The sequence below is a fragment of the Salvelinus namaycush genome, chromosome 18 (assembly GCF_016432855.1).
Source record: "Salvelinus namaycush isolate Seneca chromosome 18, SaNama_1.0, whole genome shotgun sequence".
NCBI classification, from domain to species: Eukaryota; Metazoa; Chordata; class Actinopteri; order Salmoniformes; family Salmonidae; genus Salvelinus; species Salvelinus namaycush.
In genome coordinates this window covers 6,951,555-6,976,540 of record NC_052324.1, presented here as the reverse complement: position 1 = coordinate 6,976,540, position 24,986 = coordinate 6,951,555, and the positions used below count along the sequence as shown (strand labels likewise).

The following is a 24,986-nucleotide window of genomic DNA, read 5'->3' as shown; positions in this document are numbered from 1 at the left end:
ATTTGTCAGAACGGTGCTAGAAAACTATACACAGTGCCAAGTATTCATTTACACCAATGTCTGAATGTACAACCTCGTACATGCTTGGACGGCAATATCCTACTGTAGGAAAACACCAAACCTGGCTTGCCGTGGAAGTTGAAAAACTGCGTAAGAATGTTGTGAACTAGGCTTGATCGGTGACATACGACAGAGAACCGATTTGATGTGTGTAGAGAGTATCACAAGACGGTGGTCACTGGATGGCGATGCGATTTCAATTGAGTGTTCTAACAGGAAGCGGGGGTACAATATGCCAGTTTTTAATGTTGTACCTCACCTACTGTAAGAGTCTGCTCTCCTCAATGCTAGCTATGTTAGTAGCACCCAAGAAACTCAACAGTGGAGTCAGGACAGAACACCAAGGAGACTGTAGAACTGCCAGAGCACAGAAAAGGACCTTCCTAAACCCACAGCCCCTCTCAGATGCTAGAGGGGAGACCCAGTGGCCGTAGAGTTTAAGATATGCAGCACAGAAAAACAGCTCATAGGAAAGCAATATGAAATGTGTGTGTGTGTGTCCGAGAGAAAAAGAGAGAGAGATGTGCTGATGGTTCATCAAACATTTATGCTGAGCGCATCGGTACAGAGATCACGTAGTGGAAAAACAACACACGCAAACAGCCTGGAGTCTCCTGCCTGCCCTCCCCTACCTCCCTGGCTCTGGTGCAGGGCCTTTCTGATCAGGTGAGAGGGGAGATATGAGCGCTGACACCTCAGAGAGTTCACACAGAGTGCCAAGCCTCTAAGTGCAGGAAGTTCTGCACGCAGTAAATCACTTTCACAGCACAGCCCTAATTGCTGTGTTTAATATTCTTAAACTGGGGATCTGACGACCATTGTGTGCCCGTGTGGTGGTGTCGTCTATTGTCATGATTTCCACGTTTCTCTTTTATCCGTGCGATTATTCTTTCTTTTTTTTTTTACCCTAAAAAATGTGAATAATAGATCCAGAACATTAACAGCGTGTGGAATTTCAATGAGAATGCCAGAGGTGGCAAACAAGGTGAACTCGTTACAGATGAGAAAAGCCTATTGAATCCACCCACATAGCTACACCATCTGCTAATCCATGGCTTTATAAATACATAATGGGCTCTTCATTAAGTTCAAACGGATGACAAGGCTCTCGTGTCCTCGCTCTACTGGTGACCTAGTCCTGTGCATCAGTCGATGAAAAATAGTTTTTGCTTGCAAATATGCAGAGAAGCGTTGTGTGTGTGCGTGTGTGTGTGTGTATGTTCGTGTTACCTGCTGTGTTGACACGGTTGAGACCTCTGGGGATGTTCTCCTTGCCCAGACCTGCTCCGTTAACCAGACTGCTGGCCATTCTGGGTAGAGACGGGAGACAGGGTAAGGTCTGACATCAAACATTATCATCATGGCCATCTGATGACTGGCATTTTTTCAAAGTATTTAATACTGCCACAATGAATGTCCATAGAGAGGAAATTCCTTTCACAGCTGGGAATAGTAAGCCTACATGTTAGGAAGACACAGACAGACAGACAGACACACACACAAAGCAATGGAGCATCCTCTGAGTAACAGAGCAGTGGCAGCAGTGTGTACAGGGCCAGTACTGTGCCTCATTCAAACAGACAACTACCAGGACCCTGTCAAAGAGATACTCCCAGCACGGTCTTTTAATGGCTGTCACTATGAAGCACTGTGCACCTACTAAAGCCCATGCTCTCAAATACAGTGCAGTCAGCGTGTTACTCGTCTCCACTGCCCCCCTGTTTGAAGAATAACCAAAATGAAGGTCACACCCAATTGCACTGAGGAAATGGATCCTGTGAGGTAGTGTAAACGCCAAGGAGGACGCTGGGTAAATTAATCCTCTAGAATGCAATTCAATATTTCCTACAGTATTAATGATGACGTGGTCATCAGTCTGGCCATGCAGCAATAACACTACAACCCGAGCTGGGTGACCTGGCCCGTAGAAATCCGCAACACCGTCCCGTCTAGCTAGCGACGACGCGCGCGCGCGCGTGATCAAATTACCACGCGCTGTGGCTCCGTAGGCGTCACAGGTCCTTTTTCCGTCATTTTTCCTCCACCTAGTAAGTAAAACCCCAAGCGAGTCATTTCAACGGGGGGAAAAAAGGAGATTATGAGAAAGAAATAAAGACGACGTAGTGAAGGTGCGCTCTTCAAAGCGGCGTGGTGCTAATAGCTGTATGGCTGTCAGTAGCGCTGTGAGTGAGTGTGCGGAGGGGAGACCTGTTGCCTGGCTGCCAGCAGGACGTCTGACATGTGGGTGACAGTGAAGAGGAGAGAGAGAGGGGAGGCATGCTTTACTACAGGGAAGTCTGCTTGTTCCCTGGTAATTGGGCTGTTCAGAACCCGGGCGGAATCTCCCCGACAGTGTGGGAGGAACACACGTTCTGTCACGTAGCTTGTTATTAGCAGGGACAAGTCTGTGAAGAGATCAGAAGTGCCCGCGTGTGTGTGAGAAACATTTTCATCTCATCCCACTTAACTCAAAAAGTACCCTGTCCACATGGGGGCAACAGACTTGGCGAGAGAGCCTCTCTCATTCCCCTATGATCGTCCATACTATAGAGGATTATCATTCTGTCACTCTGGGTGCAGGATCACTGCAAGCCCGGGGGCATTGTACAATAAGCCATTCACTAACACAAAACACACACACACACACACACACACACACACACACACACACACACACACACACACACACACACACAGGCAGCAGACTCTCCAGTGCCATTTCCACCCCACAAGGTGTGATAAAGATCACCTCAGAATCAGAGAGGCAGCAACATCAAAAACCCTTCCACAACTGACATTGCTTTTGTTAAATTGCATTTGAGGCTGCCTAAATGGTTATTTTTTTCAATCATAAAAAGCAGATTCATTTTTTTTTTTTAAGTACAATAGGCAAAAATCGCTCCGCCATTTCCTGGTTGCAAAAATTCTAAGAAGTTTGCCTAATTTCAGTTTATGTAACAAAACAGGCAATGAATAGTGTAGAGCACAGGTGTCAAACTCATTCCACGGAGGGCCGAGTGTCTGCGGGTTTTCGCTCCTCCCTTGTACTTGATTGATGAATTAACATCACTAATTAGTTAGGAACTCCCCACACCTGGTTGTCTAGGGCTTTATTGAAAGGAAAAACCAAAAACCTGCAGACACTCGGCCCTCCGTGGAATGAGTTTGACACCCCTGTAGAGCCTTCAAACTCAATGCTGGACCTCGAAGCCAGTCCCACTCCCCCCGCCCCCGCCCCCATTGCTCCCCTCTAATCAGGAACAGATTTAGACCTGAGACACCAGGTGTATGCAATTAATTACCGGGTAGAACACAAAACCAGCAAGCTTTTCAGAATTCACCGATAAATTGGTCCACATGGACAGCTAAAGGCATAGAAACCGTAAATTACTTTGTAATAGGAAATAATTGTAAAAAGCAATTTTGGACTGACCAATGTAGATATTTTCAAATACATGCAACTTCTCTTTCATATCACGAAAATTAAATTTGAAATGTTTGGGACATCAGGACAATCTTGAGGGAATACTACTGAGTCGAAAAAGGATGGTCATATGATAGGTTTTGTATATCTTACCTTGCAGAGAGCCTATCCAACTGACAACCTCGTAGAAAAAAAATATTGGACCCATGAATTAAAAATATCTGATATTGGTACAAGATGGAGGGAATGTTGGAACATTAACAAAATGAGTTAACGAAAATGGACGCTTAATAGTGTAAACTAATGTATAGAATGTATTATACAAGCGACAAAATTCTCCAATTCTACAGCACAACGGCAAGAGTCACGTTTTAAGTGTAAAACTAACAAGGATTCAATAAGCTATGCCTTCTGGGAATGTTATCAAGTCCAAAAGTTATGGGCTCAGCTAGAAAGTTGAATGTCAGAAGTATTACAATGCAAATTTACTTTGACTCTGTCGGTCTACATATGTTCAAGGCATGGCATGAGGGTGCAGTGAGATACCTGATGGGTTGGATGATACTCTTATCTTACTTAACTGGAAATCAACCAATCCTCTACTGATAACACAATGGAAAGGTCAATGCTTTATTATCCAAATGTTCAGAGTGGGTGGGCTACTGAGAGAAACAAAATGGTGCAGTTTGAGGCCATGTGGCGGAGAGTGATGCAGGCGCTGGAGATGGTGTGAGCATGTGGGTCTGGGCAGGTGTGATGATGTTGTTTGTGTGCGTATGCTGTCATTTGTGTGTGTGTATATGTTTTGTAATAAAAATAAAAATAAACATTATTTTCAGCTGATTGAAGCTGGTGTACAAAAGCGAAAGTAAAACAAACCAAAATGAAACTTAACAAGAAGCATAGAAATAGTGCAAATAGAACGGATCTACCGCTTCTCAGACTTGCTATCAATGAGAAAATCGAATCTCATTTTATTTGTCACATGGGCCGAATAAAACAGGTGTAGTGAAATGCTTACTTAGCTTACCTTAACTAACAACACAGTTAAGAAAAATATATGTCAAGTAAAAATTAGATAAGTAAAAAATAAAACAAATAGTTAAAGAGCAGCAGTAAAATAACAGTAGCGAGGCTATATACAGGGGGTACTGGAACAGAGTCAGTGTGCGGGGACAGAGGTTAGTCGAGGTAATTGAGGTAATATGTACATGTAGGTAGAGTTAAGGTGACTATGCATAGATAATAACCAGAGAGTAGCAGCAGGGTAAAACAGGGGTTGGGGTAGCCATTAGATTAGCTGTTCATGAGTCTTATGGCTTGGGGGTAGAAGCTGTTTAGGATGGGTGTTCCGCTAGCGGAACTCCTCCCACATTCCACTGAAAAGGCAGAGCGGGAAATTCAAAAAAAATTTTTTTTGAAATATTTAACTTTCACACATTAACAAGTCCAATACAGCATTTGAAAGATAAACATCTTGTGAATCCAGAAAACATGTCCGATTTTTTAAATGTATTACAGCAAAAACACCACGTATATTTATGTTAGCTCACCACCAAATACAAAAGAGGACAGACATTTTTCACAGCACCGGTAGCATGCAGGTAGCATGCACAAAGCCAACCTAACTAACCTAGAACCAACCTAACTAACCTAGAAACAACCTCAGATGACAGTCCTATAACATGTTACACAATAAATCTATGTTTTGTTCAAAAAATGTGCATATTTGAGCTATAAATCAGTTTTACATTACTGCTACCATCATAGCTAGTCAGAAATAGCACGGGAGTAGCCAGAGTAAATACAGACACCAACGTCAACTACCTAATTACACATCATAAAACATTTCAGAAAAATATATGGTGGATAGCAAATGAAAGACAAAGATCTTGTGAATATAGCCAATATTTCCGATTTTTAAAATGTTTTACAGCGAAAACACCACGTATATTTATGTTAGCTCACCACCAAATACAAAAGATAGACAGACATTTTTCACAGCACCGGTAGCATGCAGGTAGCATGCACAAAGCCAACCTAACTAACCTAGAACCAACCTAACTAACCTAGAAACAACTCCCTCAGATGACAGTCCTATAACATGTTACACAATAAATCTATGTTTTGTTCAAAAAATGTGCATATTTGAGCTATAAATCAGTTTTACATTACTGCTACCATCATAGCTACCATCATAGTTAGTCAGAAATAGCACGGGAGCAGCCAGAGTAAATAGACACCAACGTCAACTACCTAATTACACATCATAAAACATTTCAGAAAAATATATGGTGGATAGCAAATGAAAGACAAAGATCTTGTGAATATAGCCAATATTTCCGATTTTTAAAATGTTTTACAGCGAAAACACCACGTATATTTATGTTAGCTCACCACCAAATACAAAAGATAGACAGACATTTTTCACAGCACCGGTAGCATGCAGGTAGCATGCACAAAGCCAACCTAACTAACCTAGAACCAACCTAACTAACCTAGAAACAACTCCCTCAGATGACAGTCCTATAACATGTTACACAATAAATCTATGTTTTGTTCAAAAAATGTGCATATTTGAGCTATAAATCAGTTTTACATTACTGCTACCATCATAGCTACCATCATAGTTAGTCAGAAATAGCACGGGAGCAGCCAGAGTAAATAGACACCAACGTCAACTACCTAATTACACATCATAAAACATTTCAGAAAAATATATGGTGGATAGCAAATGAAAGACAAAGATCTTGTGAATATAGCTAATATTTCCGATTTTCTAAGTGTTTTACAGCGAAAACACAATATATCGTTATATTAGCTTACTACATTAGCTAGCACACAGCATCATTGATTCTAGTCGAACGGTAGCATAGCACAGTTCGACAGATATATGAAAAAGCATCCCAAATTGGGTCCTTATCTTTGTTGATCTTCCATCAGAATGTTCTCCAAGGGGTCCTTTGTTCAGAAACGTCTTTATTTCGATCCAGAACGAACGATTTCCCTCTTGAATTAGCAAGCACACTGGCAGTGCGACGCTAACCTCTCCATCTTGACAAAATTCTTGCGTCGCATCACGTCTAAAGTCCAGAATAAATTTCAATAATATAATTAAAATATATTGAAAAAACATACTTTAGGATGCTATTGTGACATGTATCGAATAAAATCGAAGCCAGAGATCATATTCATCAATAACGAACGTTTTCCAGGAGGCGATACCAGGTCCAAATTCGCGCCTCCCCCCCAAAAAAAAATGGCGGTCCTCTCAATCAAAGAGGTTGTATTCAACCCCTGAACGAGATAATCACCTCATTTCTTCTCTCACTTCCGCATGACACCCAGGGGAAGGCGTATGGCGTGTTTCTACAGTCATAAGTGACAAGCCCTTTTTTAGACAAGCCTTTGAAGAGAGACCTCGATATTGGAAATCTCACTTCCGGATAGGAAATGTCCTGTAAAAATAGTTCTGTTTCACTTAGAGAAATAATTAGAACTGTTTTAGAAACTAGAGAGTGTTTTCTATCCAATATTAATAATAATATGCATATTGTACGAGCAAGAATTGAGTAGGAGGCCGTTTTAAATTTTGAACGATTTTCCCCAAAAGTGTAAACTCCACCCCTAATCCTAAAGAGGTTAAGAAGCCTTTTGGACCTAGACTTGGCGCTCCGGTACTGTTTGCTGTGCGGTAGCAGAGAGAACAGTCTATGACTAGGGTGGCTGGAGTCTTTGACAATTTTTAGGAACTTCCTTTGACCGCCTGGTATAGAGGTCCTGGACGGCAGGAAACTTGGCCCAGTGATGTTCTGGGCCGTACGCACTACCCTCTGTAGTGTCTTGCGGTCGAGCAGTTGCCATACCAGGCAGTGATACAATCAATCAGGATGCTCTCGATGGTGCAGCTATAGACCTTTCGAGGATCTGAGGACCCATGCCAAATCTTTTCAGTCTCCTGAGGGGGAATAGGCATTGTCGTGCCCTCTTCACGACTGTCTTGGTGTGTTTGGACCATGTTAGTGTGTTGGTGATGTGGACACTAAGGAACTTGAAACTCTCAACCTGTACCACTACAGCCCCGTCGATGAGAATGGGGGCGTGCTCGGTCCTCCTTTTCCTGTAGTCCACAATCATCTCCTTTGTCTTGATCACGTTGAGGGAGAGGTTGTTATCCTGGCACCACAGGCCCAGATCTCTGACCTCCTCCCTATAGGCTGTCTCGTCGTTGTTGGTGATCAGGCCTACCACTGTTGTGTCGTCTGCAAACTTAATGATGGTGTTGGAGTCGTGCCTGGCCATGCAGTCATGGGTGAACAGGGAGTACAGGAGGGGACTGAGGATGCACCCCTGCCCCCGTGCAGGTTCAGCGCGGCAGATCTGTTGTTACCTACCCTTACCACCTGGGGGCGGCCCATCAGGAACTCCAGAATCCAGTTGCAGAGGGAAGTGTTTAGTCCCAGGGTCCTTACCTTAGTGATGAGCCTTCAGGGCACGATGGTGTTGAACGCTGAGCTGTAGAGAATGAATAGCATTCTCACGTAGGTGTTCCTTTTGTCCAGGTGGGAAAAGGCAGTGTGGAGTGCAATAGAAATTGCATAATCTGTGGATCTGTTGGGGCGGTATGCAAATTGGAGTGGGATAATGGTGTTGATGTGAGCCATGACCAGCCTTTCAAAGCACTTCATGGCTACAGACGTGAGTGCTGTGGGTCGGTAGTCATTTAGGCAGGTTAACTTAGTGTTCTTGGGCACAGGGACTATGGTGGTCTGCTTGAAACATGTGGGTATTACAGACTCATTCAGGGACAGGTTGAAAAATGTCAGTGAAGACACTTGCCAGTTGGTCAGTGCATGCTCGGAGTACACGTCCTGGTAATCCGTCTGGCCCCACGGCCTTGTGAATATTGACCTGTTTAAAGGTCTTACTCCCATCGGCTACGGAGAGCGTGATCACACAGTCGTCCAGAACAGCTGATGCTCTCATGCATGCTTCAGTGTTACTTCTATGCTCGCTTCGAGGCAAGCAATTTTGCTCGTCTGGTAGGCTCGTGTCACTAGGCAGCTCGCGGCTGTGTATAACAGAACTTTAACACACATTTCTACGTAAAATTGTTCAGGTCGCCAAAAAAAGCTGCCTACTATGCCTTTAAGGGATGCTGTGATTCACTGTGCTGTAGTAAAATAATAAATACAAAAATATATGTTTTATTGTCACAAATGTGTTGTTTTACAGGGTCAACCATATTAGTACGGTGCCCCTGGAGCAAATTAGGGTTAAGTACCTAGCTCAAGGACACGTCAGCAGATTTTTCAACTTGTCGACTCGGGTATTCGAACCCGCGACCTTTCGGTTACTGGCCCAACGCTCTAACTGCTAGACTACAGTAACATGTGTCGAGAGAGGGCGAGAGAGCGATACAGAGAATTACAAACCCAAACGGGCTCAAACAGAAAAGCAATAAGCTCTGCTTGATTAAGCCAGCAGGAGGAAACAGGGCTTCAATTATGGAGAGCCTCCCGCCAGTCTTTGTCTGGACTTGTGCCCTGATGGCAAGCTGTCCTTACAGGAAGAGCCTATGAGAGCGAGAGAGGGACTTCTCCTCATCACACACTTTATCTATTAAAGCACATTCATGGCCTCTCACTCACATGCTACCTCAGCTTTCTAAACCAAAACATACATATTATACAATCCCCTCACCCCAACTCTCTGAGAAATACACAATTATTAATTGAAAAATATATCTTTTTGTAAGGTGAGGTAACAAAAAACAGCTTTTGATTTCCTATTGAAAAATGTGAATAAAGTGTGTGAGGGGAAAAGAGGCCGAGGCTGGTCGGTGAGTGAGCTGCTAGCCTTGAGGTGAACCTCATCCCCAGCGGTCCCTGCCTCCCCGTGTCTGTGCCAGCGGCGGGGTGTTGAACAGCAGCAGCTGCCTGGTATGACGCGGGGGGGAGGGGTGGCAGGGGAGAGAGGTGAGCCATCAGTCTGTCCAGAGAAGCCTAGCTGTAGGGGCTCTAACCTGCTCTCTGCACCTCTCCTGTAAACTCTGATACATAGGCATGTGACTCCACATCGACACACTCACTCTGACCTGCTCTCTCACACACTCCTCTCCTATGGCATCCTCTCACCCCCTCCTGTTCTCCCTCCTTCCTTTCCCTCATTTCACCACATCTCCTCCCTTTCTCACCTCTCCCATCCACACACCTTTTCCCCCCTCTACACCTCCCCTCCTCTGCTCACCTCAGGGAGGTTGGTTGTATGCCCTCTAGCCTGACTGGAGTGGTCAGCGGGGGCACAGACACAAAGACTCACCCTGTATCGGTCCCCTGGGTGCTCCAGCTGCAGGAGGTGGGTTCAGTCCCAGGCCGAGGGCCCCCGCTGTCTGCCCGGGGGACTCTGGAGCCACCTGTCCTGACCGCACACAGCCTCCCCAGGGCTGGCAGGTAGGAGGACACCTGTCAGGACACACACAGTAAGATGAAGGAGAGAGGGTCTTTATAGAGACTCTGCCTCTGTAGTATAGGAGGTGTGTGTGTGTGTGTGTGTGTGTTGGACAGAGGGATAAAGACACCAGAGTTAGCAGCTGTGACAGTGAGAGGCCCAGCAGTGAGGACAGCAGCAAGAGAATCTGATCCCAGCAAAATAACTGGCCTGTATGTGCAAATGAGGTCCAATACACTGTACCGCTGTTGCACTAGTACTACACCTGGGACACAAGAGCCAGGACGGGGAAACCAAACACATTCTAATGTAGACTTGGCCAAAACGTACAATCTTCCTTAGCGAGATGGGCTCTGCTCCGATGATGATGCCGTTCCTGCAGCACACGTTCCTAAAGATGGCGTCTGCCGTGACCATCCGTAGCCTAGTTGGGACCATCCCGGGAACAAACGTCTGGAGGACATCTGGGGGCAGGTCTGAGGGCAGGAAGAATACCCTCCACATCAACACAGGATCAGTTAGAACACATTATTAAAACGTTGCTGCTGTGTGTCAGACTGGTAGCGTCCCGAATGGTACCCGATTCCCTATATAGTGCACTCCCTCTCACCGGGGTCCACAGGTAGTGCGAAAGTTCTGTACTATAATCGGGAACAGAGTGCCGCTCGGGACGGCGCCTCAGACCTGTGTGCAGTGCAGCGTACCCTGGCAGAGGATGGCGATGTGTTGAGCCAGGTCCTCCAGGCCTTTGTCCACCAGGCTGCGGTTGAGGCGGCTGTACTCCTGCCACCAGTAGTCCACCACCACGCCCAGCGTGTCCTGCAGGGTCAGCACCAGCGTCTGCCTCCTGTCCCTCTCCCAGTCCCTCTCCTGACCCTACGCAAGCAACCACAGCACAAGGACACAGATGAGTAGTTGGCTACATAGCTGGACCAGAGTGAGGGCCCGATTCCATTACAATTCCTGTTATGTGCTGGACATGGAACACCTTAGATCAGGGGTTTCCCCCTTCCAGCATTGGGGAACATCCCGCACCACCCCCCCACATCCATTTCTATGGGAACAAGCACTGTTCATGATACAAAAACTGTTCACACCCCTCTTGTTGGTGGAGAGAATTTTGCAGGTTTAACGCTTATTGCCTGCAATTCTACAAATGTTACCATGGGAGCAGAGAAAACGTTGCAGTTTTAAAGTGAATTGTCTTGCAATCCTACACATGATAACTTTTCTTATTACAACAATATCTCTGGCTTAAAATAGCTAAAAAACAACAAAAACAGCTGACATGGGCTAGTTGATCTGGGCATTTCTGACGAGTTACAAATATCTCTAAGGTCTGTAATGACTAACATGACAAGAGGAAATGAGTCCCCCCCCCCCCCCCCCCCCCCAATTAAAAAAAAATAAAAGACCCCTGCACTTCCCCTGCTGACACAGCACCCAACAGTTTGGGAACCACTGCCTTAGATGGTGCGCCGCAAGTTCAGAATCGACTTTGAACTGAACTATGGGCGGGACAGGGATGTAGGCCTACTGTATGTGACTGGAATGTTGGTGAGGACGGGAACAGGGACTTGGGAACGTGTCCCGGTTTACCTCAGAGACAGAGCGTTCCCACAATGAGGCCTGCACCAGGAGCTGGGCGATCTGCTGCACGGCCTTGGAGGCCAGCGTCGAGCGCTCCCACAAGCTCCAGAACACCCTGTAGAGGACGGACGACCGCAAGCCTCCCGCCTCTCTGAGGGAAGACGGAGGACGTGTTGAAATATCCACAAGTGTCGTGTCTGTGGTGCATGACGTTGATTAGAACTATCGAAGTTGTTTCAAGTAAGTGGCAGCTGTTTTCTACATTACGCCAATATATGCCTGTGTCCCGTCGGTGGGGATTACCCTTTGTTAGCTGAGTGCATGTCACACTTGAAGAGCTCGAGCATAAAGGCCTGCAGGTCACCATGGAAGCGGAGCAGCTCTGGGGAGGCGGGGCTAGGGAGTGAGTGACAGGGCTTGCTACCCATGCAGAACCTGGAGAAACAAAGACACCAAAAGGAGGAAGATGGGTACAACATGAAAAGGAGAAGGATGGCCTCCCGAGTGGCGCAGCGGTCTAAGGCACTGCATTGCAGTGCTAGAGGTGTCACCACAGATCCGGATTCGATCCCAGGCTGTGTCGCAGCCGGCCGCAACCGGGAGACCCATGAGGTGGCGCACAATTGGCCCAGCGTCGTGCGGGTCCCATCGCGCTCTAGCGACTCCTGTGGCGGGCCGGGCGCATGCACGCTGACACTGTCGCCAGCACACCTTATTCAAGGGTTTTTCTTTATTTTACTATTTTCTACATTCTAGAATAATAGTGAAGACATCAAAACTATGAAATAACACATATAGAATCATGTCGTAATCAAAACAGTGTTAAACAAATCAAAATATATTTGAGATTTGAGATTCTTCAAATAGCTACCCATTGCCGTGATAACTGCTTTGCACACTCTCAACCAGCTTCATGAGGTAGTCACCTGGAATGCATTTCAATTAACAGGTGTGCCTTAAAAGTTATTTGTGGAATATCTTTCCTTTTTAATGTGTTTGAGCCAATCAGTTGTGTTGTGACAACGTATGGGGTGGTATACAGAAGATAGCCCTATTTGGTAAAAAAACAAGTCCATATTATGGCAAGAACAGCTCAAATAAGCAAAGAGAAACGACAGCCCATCATTATTTTAAGACATGAAGGTCAGTCAACATGGAAAAGTTCAAGAATTTTCAAAGTTTCTTCAAGTACAGTTGCAAAAACCATCAAGCGCTATGATGAATCTGTCTCTCCTGAGGACCGCCACAGGAATGGAAGACCCAGAGTTACTCCTGCTGCAGAGGATAAGTTCATTAGAGTTACCAGCCTCAGAAATTGCAGCCCAAATAAATGCTTCACAGAGTTCAAGTAAAACATCAACTGTTCAGAGGAGACTGTGTGAATCAGACCTTCATGGTCGAATTGCTGCAAAGAAACCACTACTAAAAGACACCAATAAGAAGAAGAGACTTGCTTGGGCCAAGAAACACGAGCAATGGACATTAGACGGGTGGAAATTTGTCCTTTGGTCTGGAGTTCAAATTGGAGATTTGTTTGTTCCAACCGCTGTGTCTTTGTGAGACGCGGTGTAGGTGAACGGATGATCTCCGCATGTGTATTTTCCACCGTGAAGTGAGATGTTCTGGTGTGGGGGTGCTTTGCTAGTGACACTGTCTGTGATTTATTTAGAATTCAAGGCACACTTAACCAACATGGCTACCACAGCGATACGCCATCCCATCTGGTTTGGGCTTAGTAGGACTATCATTTGTTTTTCAACAGGACAATGACCCAACACACCTTCAGGCTGTGTAAGGGCTATTTTACCAAGAAGGAGAGCGATGGAGCGCTGCATCAGATGACCTGGCCTCCACAAACTCCTGACATCAACCAAACTGAGAAGGTTTGGGATGAGTTGGACCGTAGAGTGAAGAAAAAGCAGCCAACAAGTGCACAGCATATGTGGGAACTTCTTCAAGACCGTTGGAAAAGCATTCCAGGTGAAGCTGGTTGAGAGAATGCCAAGAGTGTGCAAAGCTGTCGTCAAGGCAAAGGGTGGCTATTTGAAGAATCTCAAATATGAAATATATTTTGATTTGTTTAACACTTTTTTGGTTCCTACATGATTCCATATGTGTCATTTCATAGTTTTGATGTCTTTACTATTATTCTAGAATGTAGAAAAAAAACTTGAATGAGTAGGTGTTCTAAAACCTTAAACCAGCAGTGTATGTAAAAAAGAGAGATGGATATAGTAGAATTGCAGATGGCCCATGAAAACACAGGAGACTTGGGTATCTCATTTTAAAATTATCTTTTGAACAGAGGTTATTGGGACATACAGTTTATGGCCTTTGTATAAGTGTCTCTCTAGTGTTCTATACCTGAGTGATGTCTCCAAAAGGGGCCAGACTCCTTTTCGACACTGGGGACACTGTAGCACCTTCATGAAGAACGTCCCGCTAGCTGGAGAACCCCAGGGAGGGTTGTTCCTCAGGATGCTGTGGAGAACCGTGCGGAACTCGCTGAGAAAGAAAGGCTTGGCATCCCCCTGGATGGGGGAAAGAGGAGCTATGAGTAGCCAGGGAATCAGGTTTCGATTTTTTTGACAATGGACAACAAACAGTTTGTGTGGTCTTTACGTGGAGAGCGTGACGCATGAGGGGCTGGAGGAATGGGGCTGGGGGGAGCTGCCCTGGCAGCAGGTACAACTGGAGCTCCTCTAGGGCTTGGTTGAATAAACCACACTCAGTGAGGCTCTGCACGTTGCTGAAGTTGGCTACAGCAGTCTACAAAAAAATAGAGAGAGATGGACAACGGCGTGAGCAGAGAAAGAGAAGGACGTCAGAAGTTCATCAGGTCATCTCGGTAACTGTCATCTATTGCCTACTTGAATATGAACTTAGGAAATGTGAAAAAGAACTACATGGCCGTTTATAATAGCAATCGGAAGAAAATCCACTTGGGAAGGCACCGGAGGGACAGTGAGAGACTACCTTTAATAGGTCTGCCAATCACGCTTCACCAATCAACTGACAGCATTGGTTAAATCAGGTGACCCGGATATGATGCGTCTATGCACAAAATGTCACCTTTCAGTGAGGCGCCTGACATAAAGGAAATTGAATGACCTGATCTTCTTTGACGCGTCACACACTCATTTTACAGTTGTATAATATGCATGTATGGTAGATGTATTACTATGCTTCGAGCAGATCTGCATACCTGAGCGTACGGTCCAGGGGCATAGTAGCTCAGGATATCTGGGAGTCTTTTCCGCTCCTGCATGAAACGAGCCATCCACAATGTCACACATGCAGTCATTAAAATGACGACTGAAAAAGTTGTACGACTGACACGAGCTTTCGCCCAGAAAAACAATGATTGAAAACCTTGCGCTTCATTGCTAAACGTAGACGGATTTGAAAAGACCTGCCCCTCACCCCTATTTGAGAGATGTAGTCCCTGGCCTCGCTCTCCAGCTCTGAAAAGTCTGTGGAGAGAGCTTCACTGGCCTCCTGTGTCTCCTCTGGCTGTCCCTCTGTCCAGGTTAAACCCATATCAGAACACACGTTCTCCTGAAGACAAGACAGAGCACTTAGATTGAGCCTTATTATACGAGCCTTTCACTGGGCGTAATTGTTAATTAAGCTAACCAGCCGACATCTACATAGACATTTACCCCAAAAAGATGCAGGGCCATGTGTTCTATGGAGTAGCATGGTGCATTGTGGGCCTTCGCATGCTCTGCGACATGTTTTGTCAACACGTGTGTCACGTCAGCATGGGAGGGAGGAGGGTACGAGTACACATTGGCCTTCCCAGCTTTTAGGATTCTGAAAAAAAGATATGTTCATGATAAATTAAGTGACAGGTGTGTCTGATATTTGATGTAACAAATACAGTACACAACGTGTTTGAGACGACAAGAAATGCATCATTTACATGTCTAAGCATGAGGTTTGAGGTCAATTCTGTAGGCTTGGCCCTAATTTTTGTCACCTGGAGCTGCATGGAAAATGTGACAGGAACAAAAAGGTCAATGCCCAAGGGCTAGTCAGCCCTTCCCCCTCTGAGGGGCCAAAATGTATCTCTATGTTACAGTATCCAGAGGACTAGTGTGATGGATAATATAGCATTATTCTATGCTTGGTCTCTATCTGAAGCTTGTTCACTGAGAATAACTGATGCTATCTATACGGATGTATGATCTCTTACTTGTATCTGTACAGTGTGACCTCTGAATTACACTATCATGCAAAGGAGTTCTATTGTCTTCTCAGGAATTCTGTCTTATTTACATTGGTCTCATCCGCCGCACAAGCTCTTACATGCTGTGACACCCTGTGGAGATTGGGCCTGGGAGTGTTTAGGTTACTGTAAACTTGGTATCGTTTGATTAGTCAATGGCGGTTTGTTTCGGGTTGAAAGGTTACACCTTCAGATGTTATAAATGGAAACGAATGCCTTTGTTCTCTCTTATCCTGTATCCAGTCCATGGAGGAAGGTTGCATGTTCTCATTTCCTAGGCATCTGGCCGAGAGGGCATCTCTTTGTTCATGCTCTGTCCTGTAAGTTAACCTTACGATCTACAGTGCCTTTGGGAAAGTATTCAGACCCCTTGACTTTTTCCACACATTGCTACGTTACAGCCTTATTCTAAAATTGTTTTGTTTTTTTATCTCAAAATTGAGCTCATGTGCATCCTGTTTCCAATGATCATTCTTGAGATGTTTCTACAACTTGATTGGAGTCCACCTGTGGTAAATTCAATTGATTGGACATGATTTGGAAAGGCACACACCTGTCTATATAAGGTCCCACAGCTGGCAGTGCATGACCAAGCCATGAAGTCAAAGGAAATGTCCGTAAGGCTCCGAGACAGGATTGTGTCGAGGCACAGATCTGGGAAGGGTACCCCAACATTTTTTGCAGCACTGAAGGTCCCCAAGAACACAGTGGCCTCCATCATTCTTAAATGGAAGAAGGTTGGAACCACCAAGACTCTTCCTAGAGCTGGCTAACCAGCCAAACCGAGCAACCGGGGGAGAAGGGCCTTGATCAGGGAGGTGACCAAGAACCCGATGGCCACTCTGTCAGAGCTCCAGAAGGCCAACCATCTCAGCAGCACTCCACCAATCTGGCCTGTATGGTAGAGTGGCCAAATGGATGCCACACCTCAGTAAAAGGGACATGACAGCCCGCTTGGAGTTTGCCTAAAGGGCACCTAAAGGACTCTCAGACCATGAAAAACAAGATTCTCTGGTCTGATGAAACCAAGATTGAACTCTTTGGCCTGAATGCCAAGCATCATGTCTGGAGGAAACCTAGCACCATCCCTGCGGTGAAGCATGGTGGTGGCACCATCATGCCGTGGGGATGTTTTTCAGTGGCAGGGACTGGGAGACTGTCAGGATCGAGGCAAAGATGAACAGAGCAAAGTACAGAGAGATCATTGATGAAAACCTGCTCCAGAGCGCTCAGGACCTCAGACTGGGGAGAAGGTTCACCTTCCAACACGACAACGCAGGAGTGTCTCCTGGACAAGTCTCTAAATGTCCTTGAGAGGCCCAACCAGAGCCCGGACATGAACCCAATCGAATATCTCTGGAGACCTGATAACAGCTGTGCAGCGACGCTCCCCATCTAACCTGACAGAGCTTGAGAGGATCTGCAGAGAAGAATGGGATAAACTCCCCAAATACAGGTGTGCCAAGCTTGTAGTGTCATACCCAAGAAGACTCAAGGATGTAATTGCCGCCAAGGGTGTTTTAAAGTACTGAGTAAAGGGTCTGGATATTTTTGTAAAAGCAATATTTTAGTTTTATATTTTTTATATAAATGTGCAAAAATGTCGAAACTTTTTTTGCTTTGTCATTATGAGGTATTGTGTGTAGATTGATGAGGGGGGAAAAAAACAATTTAATAAATTGTAGAATAAGGCTGTAACGTAACAAAATGTGGAAAAAGTCAAGGTGTCTGAATACTTTCCGAATGCACTGCATATGCTTGGAATGCCTTCTAATGCTTGTAACTTAAGCTTTGCCTTGAAAGTGAATCCATTCATTTTACAAATTCATTAAATACACGTCTTTAGAATTCCATTCTCAGACCTTTCTTCATTGTCTATTACTGTAACTCAAGCATAGTCTCTTGCATATGGCTAATTATCTTTATGGAGTCAGACAAACATGTTAATATATATATATATATATATACACACACACACACACACACACACACACACACGTCATATTACTGCCCACTACAATTCTAAAGACCACCTTCTGAGCATGTCTCTGCGAGTAGGCTCATTGACCATCAGGAGGACCCTCCAGCTCTCGAAGGCCCCAGCCATGGTCCTGCTGGTCACCCTCTCCCTCCACACCGTCACTGGGTTAGAGGCCCCAGGGACTCCTCCCTTGGAGACAATGTCCAACTCATAGGGCCCCTCTGGCAGCCACGAACCATTCTTTACAGAGTCAAAAATATATTCTGGAGTCACGATCCATTTGCCTGACAGAGAGGGAAGAGAAACGACAAACACCACAAAACACATAAAAACGCTACTTCTGAAAGGTCCATGAGAGTATCAAGCTGTGGAATCCCTATATAGTCTGTACAAGCTGACTTTGTCAAGACTTGCTACCTAATACACTGTGTACAAAACATTAGGCAAACCGTCCTAATATTGAGTGGCACCCCCTTTTGCCCTCAGAACAGCCTCAATTCGTAGGGGCATGGACTACAAGGTGACGAAAGCGTTCCACAGGGACGCTGGCCCATGTTGACTCCAATGATCCCCACAGTTGTGTCAAGTTGGCTGGATGTTCAGTGGGCGGTGGACCATTCTTGATACACACAGGAAACTGTAGAGCGTGAAAAACATAGCAGCGCTGCACCTGGCACCTACTACCATACCCCACTTAAAAGCATCTAAATATGTTGTGTTGCCCATTCAATAAGGGATCAGTAGCTTTCACCTGGCCAGTCTGTCATGGAAAGTGCAAGTGTTCCTAATGTTTTGTACACTCAGTTCATGTAACACCTAGTAAGTGTAACGCCTACGTTCATCATCACTTACCTCCTGCACAGGCTGCCATGAACTTCTCACTCGGCAGCTCACGGGTGACAATCAGATGGGTAGTTCCGTCTTTATAAACCTGGAAGATCAACACAAGGCAAACCATCTAAATAAAACGGAATGTTTTGGTGGCATTGAAAATATCCTATGTGGTCGGCCAACTCATTTGATATAGTCCTAGTACATAGAAAATAAAACAACGGACACCAAAAGGTCAGCAACTAAAGTTCTAAACTGACCAGTGACCGTTCTTGCTGTGACCTTCCTGCAGAGTCGTGGAGGGGATAAAGGGATACGAACTTTGCAGCACATTGTGTGCCCCTGAGACTGGAGGCAAATGTACAGTAACTATAATAAGAGCCAATTGAGGGCAAGGATAAAATGACAGAGTCAAAAATACATCCCAACATCAGAAACCAATTAAGGTCATTTTTCAGGACTAATCACCCACTGTTAATCTTTTCCTCAATGAACTGTCTTGACAGTGACAGGTGCCATCCAGCTCTCATAATGGCTGTCTCACAGCCTGGCCTTTGGTGCGATTATCCCGCTTATAAAGGGAGAATGAGGGTTGAGAGTGAAAGCCTGTAGCTATGATGTTATGATGTCAACACTTACAGAGCCACCAATGTACTTTCCACCCAGTTGAATGATTCCGTGGAGCAACTTTCCCTTCTTCTGAAGATTTTTGATCCCAGACACTTGGAACACATGCTTGGTGTCCACCATCCTGATAAAAGACAACAAATGAAAACTAGTCTACTATAAATTAAGTCATGCTTTGCTTGAGTAGAAATAACAGTAGAGCAAGTCAGCAAGACTGTCGTTTACTTTTGCAACACACGTTTTCAATGGGTATCTGAACTGCAGATAACTAGCCAGTTAGCTAGCTAGCGGAGGACGTCAATGGAATTTCAGCATGATGTAGAAACCAATAGAACGCCCGAGGGAAGTTCATATTGCACTTTCATTAAATCCCTGGATATGTCAGTAAGACTGGCTAGCTAAACACTGTGCAGTAGCTATCTAGTAAGTATTAGTTAGGTTAGTGTTTAACTAAAAACAATATAACGATAACGTTAAAGTACCTTGGCTTGTGCATGTGACGTCCACACTGACGCTATCTAGCTAGCGCCAAAATTCAGACGCCATGACCAGACTTGACAGTCGATACCATTTTGCGAGCCGTCAATATTTTATTTCTCTAGACTGGCATTTGATTCATTCAACAACATGTTGCTATATTTATCGAAACTACAATTAAATCGTGCATATTGGTTAATAAACTAGCTACATATTGGACTATCACTGAGCAAAATATAATTGTTTTGCCACCCTTGTGCTAAGTAGAAAACACTCCTATCTTGAGAGTAAACAGCACTAGTGGGGGGATACACGACACATGTTTTTTAAAACACACATTATTTTAACATTGCATGATTTCATGAATGAGAAGAAAATACCTAAATTATGAATTTCATAACAAATTCAATTGTGCATGGGTATCACGTCTCAAAACCGTTGAATATAAAACAATATTAACCAAAATCCCCCTCTATCATGCCTGAAACTTGGAGCATTCCGACCGGCGGAAGTTTTCCCTTGGTTGCTTCCGGGTGGTTGTTACAGACGCTTTGTGGATAATTCAGATTAGTTACAATGGAGCAGATTGTAACAGATTTTCATTGACTGCAAACAAAACGCTCTGATCGAGAGGTGTGTAGCCTATCGTCTATTTATATGTATATTTCAAACGTTTTCATAGCCTCGTAGGCGTTCAAAAACGTTAATAGGTTGTGTATCCTCAGCATGCAGGATTCTTAATCGTTTTAAGCTCTTTTGGCCAATGCAGAGTAACGTTAGTCTGTAATGTATCCAATTCTATTTCTGGTATGGCTACACCAATCAATGAGACCAAGGGACAACATGACAGGCTGAGACAAGCGAAATATATGCCTCTGACTGTACCCATGGTCCGTTTATTAAATGAAGATTTAGGAGAAGAAATAAGGTTTCATTGGGCTTTGTATGCCTATTTTCACTACATTGCCTCCTTGACTTGAAATAGGCTCACAGCTGTAAACTACTAGATAGGGGATTTTGAAGAAGTAGCCTAATGGGATTATGATATTGATGGCTGTCTCTTTGTAACAAAGAAATTGATTAAAAGCCATCAGTACTTTATAGCTTCTAATTTGTGTTTTGTTGTATCTAAACCTGACACTTATAACAGGCAAAAGTGTTTGCAGGCCGTTCTATTATTCGGCTCTGACCTCACATGTGAGCTAATAGAGATAGGCTAAACTGTTAAGGGCGCAATCTGGCATTAGTGCATCCATTTTTAGACTTTTAAATTAATTATAGCCATTAGTTATTGAAGAATATAACATAAAAGCCTCATGAGCTTAGTTCAACTGTCTTACCCCATCAGAACCCAAAATATAAGTTTGTTTAACTCAATTATTGGTTCACAATGTTGTAAAAAAACAAACACTGTAGGCCATAGCTTATCAAATGAAATGTTCACAAATTTCACCTTACCGTGAAATTCGTACTTACAAGCCCTTAACCAACAATGCAGTTTTAAGAAAATAGAGTTAAGAAAATATTTATTAAATAAACTAAAATAACACAATAAAATAACAGTAATGAGGCTATCTACAGGGGTACCGGTACTGAGTCAATGTGCGGGGGTAGTTTAGTCAAGGTAATTTGTACATGTTGGTAGAGGTAAAGTGACTATGCATAGATAATAAACAGCAAGTAGCAGCAGTGTAAAAATAAAGGGGGGGGGGGGGTCAATGCAAATAGCCCGGATAGCCATTTGATTAATTGTTCGGCAGTCTTATGGTTTGGTGTTAGAGGCTGTTAAGGAGCCTTTTGAACCTAGACTTGGCGCTCCGGGACCGCTTGCCGTGCGGTAGCAGAGAGAACAGTCTATGACTTGGGTGACTGGAGTCTTTGACCATTTTTTGGGCCTTCCTCTGACACCGCCTTGTATATAGGTCCTGGATGTCAGGAAGCTTGGCCCCAGTGATGTACTGGGCCGTACGCACTACTCTCTGAAGCGCCTTACGGTTAGATGCCGAGCAGTTGCCATTCCAGGCTGTGATGCAACCAATCAGGATGCTCTCGATTGTGCAGCTGTATACATTTCTGAGGATCTGGGGACCCATGCCAACTTTTTTTTGTCTCCTGAGGGGGGAAAAGATTTGTCGTGCCCTCTTCACAACTGTCTTGGTGTGTTTGGACCATGATAGTTCGTTGGTGATGTGGACACCACAAAACTCTCAACCCGCTCCACTTCAGCCCTGTCGAGGTAAATGGAGACCTGTTCGGCCCTCCTTTTCCTATAGTCCATGATCAGCTCCTTTGTATGCTCACATTGAGGGAGAGGTTATTGTCCTGGCACCACACTTCCAGGTCTCTGACCTCCTCCCTATAGGCTGTCTCATCGTTGTCGGTGGACCCTATTGTGTCATCAGCAAAGTTAATGATGGTGTTGGAGACGTGCCTGGCCACGTATTCGTGGGTGAACAGGGAGTACAGGAGGGGACTAAGCACGCACCGCTGAGGGGCCCCGGTGTTGAGGATCTGCATGGCAGATGTGTTGTTGACTACCCTTATCACCTGGGGATGACCCATCAGGAAGTCCAGGATCCAGTTGCAGGGGGAGGTGTTTAGTCCAATGGTACTTAGCCTAGTGATGAGCTTTGTGGGCAGTATTGTGTTGAACGCTGAGCTGTAGTCAATGAACAGCATTCTCACATAGATGTTCCTTTTGTCCAGGTGGGAAAGGGCAGTGTGGACTGCGATTGAGATTGCGTCATCTGTTGATCTGTTGGGGCGGTATGCGGGTCTAGGGTTTCCGGCATGATGGTGCTGATGTGAGCCATGACCAGCCTTTCAAAGCACTTCATGGCTACCAACGTGAGTGCTACAGGGCGGTAATAATTTAGGCAGGTTACTTTTGCTTTCTTTGGCACAAGGGCTCTGGTGGTCAGTTTGAAACATGCAGGCATTACAGACTCGGTCAGGGAGAGGTTGAAAATTTCAGGGAAGACAATTGCCAGTTGGTCCGCGCATGCTTTGAGTACCTTTTCTGCTAATCCGTCTGGACCCACGGCTTTTTTAATTTTGTCCTGTTTAATTAAAGGTCTTGCTCACATCGGCTACGGAGAGAATGATCACACAGTCGTCCGGAACAGCTGATGTTCTCATGCATGCGTCAGTGTTGCTTGCCTCGAAGCAAACATGAAGGCATTTAGCTCGTGTGGAATGTTCGCGTCACTGGGTAGCTCGAGACTGGATTTCCCTTTGTAGTCCGTAATAGTTTTCAAGCCCTGCCACATCCAACGGGCGCCAGAGCCAGTGTAGTAGAATTCAATCAATCTGGTTGGGATATGTATGTACGTATGTACGGTCACTGTGGGGACAACGTCGTCGATGCACTTATTGATGATGCCGGTGACTGAGGTGGTGTACTCCTCAATGCCATTGGATGAATCCTGGAACATATTCCAGTCTGTGCTAGCAAAACAGTCCTGTAGCGTAGCATCAGCATCTCACCACTTCTGTATTGAGCGAGTCACTGGTACTTCCTGCTTTAGTTTTTGCTTGTAAGCAGGAATCAGGAGGATAGAATTATGGTCAGATTTGCCAAATGGAGGGCGAGGGAGAGCTTTGTGCGAGTCTCTGTGTGTGGAGTAAAGGTGGTCTAGAGTTTTTTTTTCTCTGGTTGCACATGTGACATGCTGGTAGAAATGAGGAAAAACAGATTTAAGTTTGCCTGCATTAAAGTACTCGGCCACTGGGAGCGCCGCTTCTGGATGATCATTTCATGACACTCTTAATCAGTGGAATGGCATTCGCAAGCTAAATTATCAGCACAGAACCAAATAGCCCATAAAATCCATCAACTCAAAAAAATACAGAATTCTTACATTTATAATCTATACCCCTGTGCCAAACTTGGCACCTCGACTCTAGGCACTCGGGCTCCCGAGTGGCGCAGCGGTCTAAGGCACTGCATCTCAGTGCTAGAGGCGTCACTACAGACCCTGGTTCTATTTCAGGCTGTATCACAACCTACCGTGATTGGGAGTCCCATAGGGCGGCGCAAAATTGGCTCAGCGTCGTCCGGGTTAGGGTTTGGCCGGTCGTGGCCGTCATTGTAAATAAGAATTTGTTCTTAACTGACTTGCCTAGTTAAATTAAGGTTAATAAGCTGTTTCTCCAAACACTATAATGACTGATTTTAATTCCATTTAGCCTACTTTGATGCTATGTAATAGCAGCCTACAAATAGGCCTACTTAGATATTTCCACAGCATATAGGTAACGTTTAAGCATAAATTCGGTAGTAGGTAGACAATCAAATGAATGCAAGGGAGAAATAATGGGGAACATGAATCAACTCAATTTCGAGCTGTATTTTGAGGCCTTGTGAAGCACAGTTACAGTGTTTTCATAGCTGCTTCTGAGAACATATTAGATCATTTTCTGAAATGTTTTGATGTCAAACTATGTATGTGTTTAATTTATTGTTTCTTTAAAAGAGGATGTTAGGTGCCCTCTTTTAAACAGTGTTGACTTTAACTTGACACGCTCTAAGTGGCTTTAAAATGCCAGCCTGGGGACGAGCTGCTAAATATTTCAGAACAATCTCTAACTGGGATTGTGTGAGAGGAGACTGCTACTGTAGATTCTCTTTGAGTGCTCTGAGTATACGTCTGCCCCAGTCAACCCAGTGGCAGCAGTCAAAAATACACTGGGGCTCCTCAACATCTGCTTTCAAAATAGATAATGACAACACAAAAGATATCTACTGCTTCCGCTGCTAATGAGGCCCTGTGTGGTGACAATGTGAACCTGACACTCTCCCTTAACTCTCACGTGTACCACACACACGCGCGCGCACACACACGGGCGTTTGTTGATGCACATCCTGTGTGACACACTATCATCACCAGCCTCCGCCACACACGCTCTCTCCCGTATGATTACACCGTCGAGTTCCTAATCCGCCGATTGAAAACCTACACGTCTCCAGAAGTCTCTCTATATACTCCCTCCCAGACAGAGTGCACGGATGATGATGTGGGGAAGGAGAGGGGGTGAGGGGAGGATGAGGGAGGGAGGGAATAATCAAGTACAAGCTTAACTGCAGAGACTGTCAAGTGAAGAAAATAATATTTGTCCAGCTGGACAGGCCTCCCTTTGTGTGGGCTAAATGAATGTTGAGCTTTCTGTCTGGCGTGTCAGGGTGGTAGGCCTACGTACGGCAGGCTGTTTGGACTTTGACAGGGATTATTAAAATCACAGCAGATGAAGGGGAGAGGAGTGTGAGAAAGCCAAATTGACACTGACACTCTCCATTACATTCCATTTGACTCATG

At 44.9% G+C, this 24,986-nt stretch overlaps 1 protein-coding gene across 1 annotated transcript in view; it reads right to left on the bottom strand.

The window, feature by feature from the left end:
• Positions 1-19,915, bottom strand: part of slf1 (SMC5-SMC6 complex localization factor 1) — a 39,825-nt gene extending 19,910 nt beyond the window's left edge. The window contains exons 1-15 of the mRNA XM_039012713.1: positions 19,677-19,915; positions 19,207-19,318; positions 18,589-18,667; positions 17,789-18,020; positions 15,187-15,340; positions 14,948-15,082; positions 14,730-14,786; positions 14,147-14,293; positions 13,889-14,055; positions 11,828-11,959; positions 11,534-11,675; positions 10,639-10,810; positions 10,265-10,410; positions 9,806-9,948; positions 1,291-1,370 (exon numbers count right to left, since the gene is read on the bottom strand). Of these exons, the coding sequence (XP_038868641.1) occupies positions 1,291-1,370; positions 9,806-9,948; positions 10,265-10,410; positions 10,639-10,810; positions 11,534-11,675; positions 11,828-11,959; positions 13,889-14,055; positions 14,147-14,293; positions 14,730-14,786; positions 14,948-15,082; positions 15,187-15,340; positions 17,789-18,020; positions 18,589-18,667; positions 19,207-19,318; positions 19,677-19,690 (1,912 nt within the window). The 5' untranslated portion in view covers positions 19,691-19,915. The remainder of the gene's footprint in view (positions 1-1,290; positions 1,371-9,805; positions 9,949-10,264; positions 10,411-10,638; positions 10,811-11,533; positions 11,676-11,827; positions 11,960-13,888; positions 14,056-14,146; positions 14,294-14,729; positions 14,787-14,947; positions 15,083-15,186; positions 15,341-17,788; positions 18,021-18,588; positions 18,668-19,206; positions 19,319-19,676) is intronic.
• Positions 19,916-24,986: the final 5,071 nt, after the last annotated feature.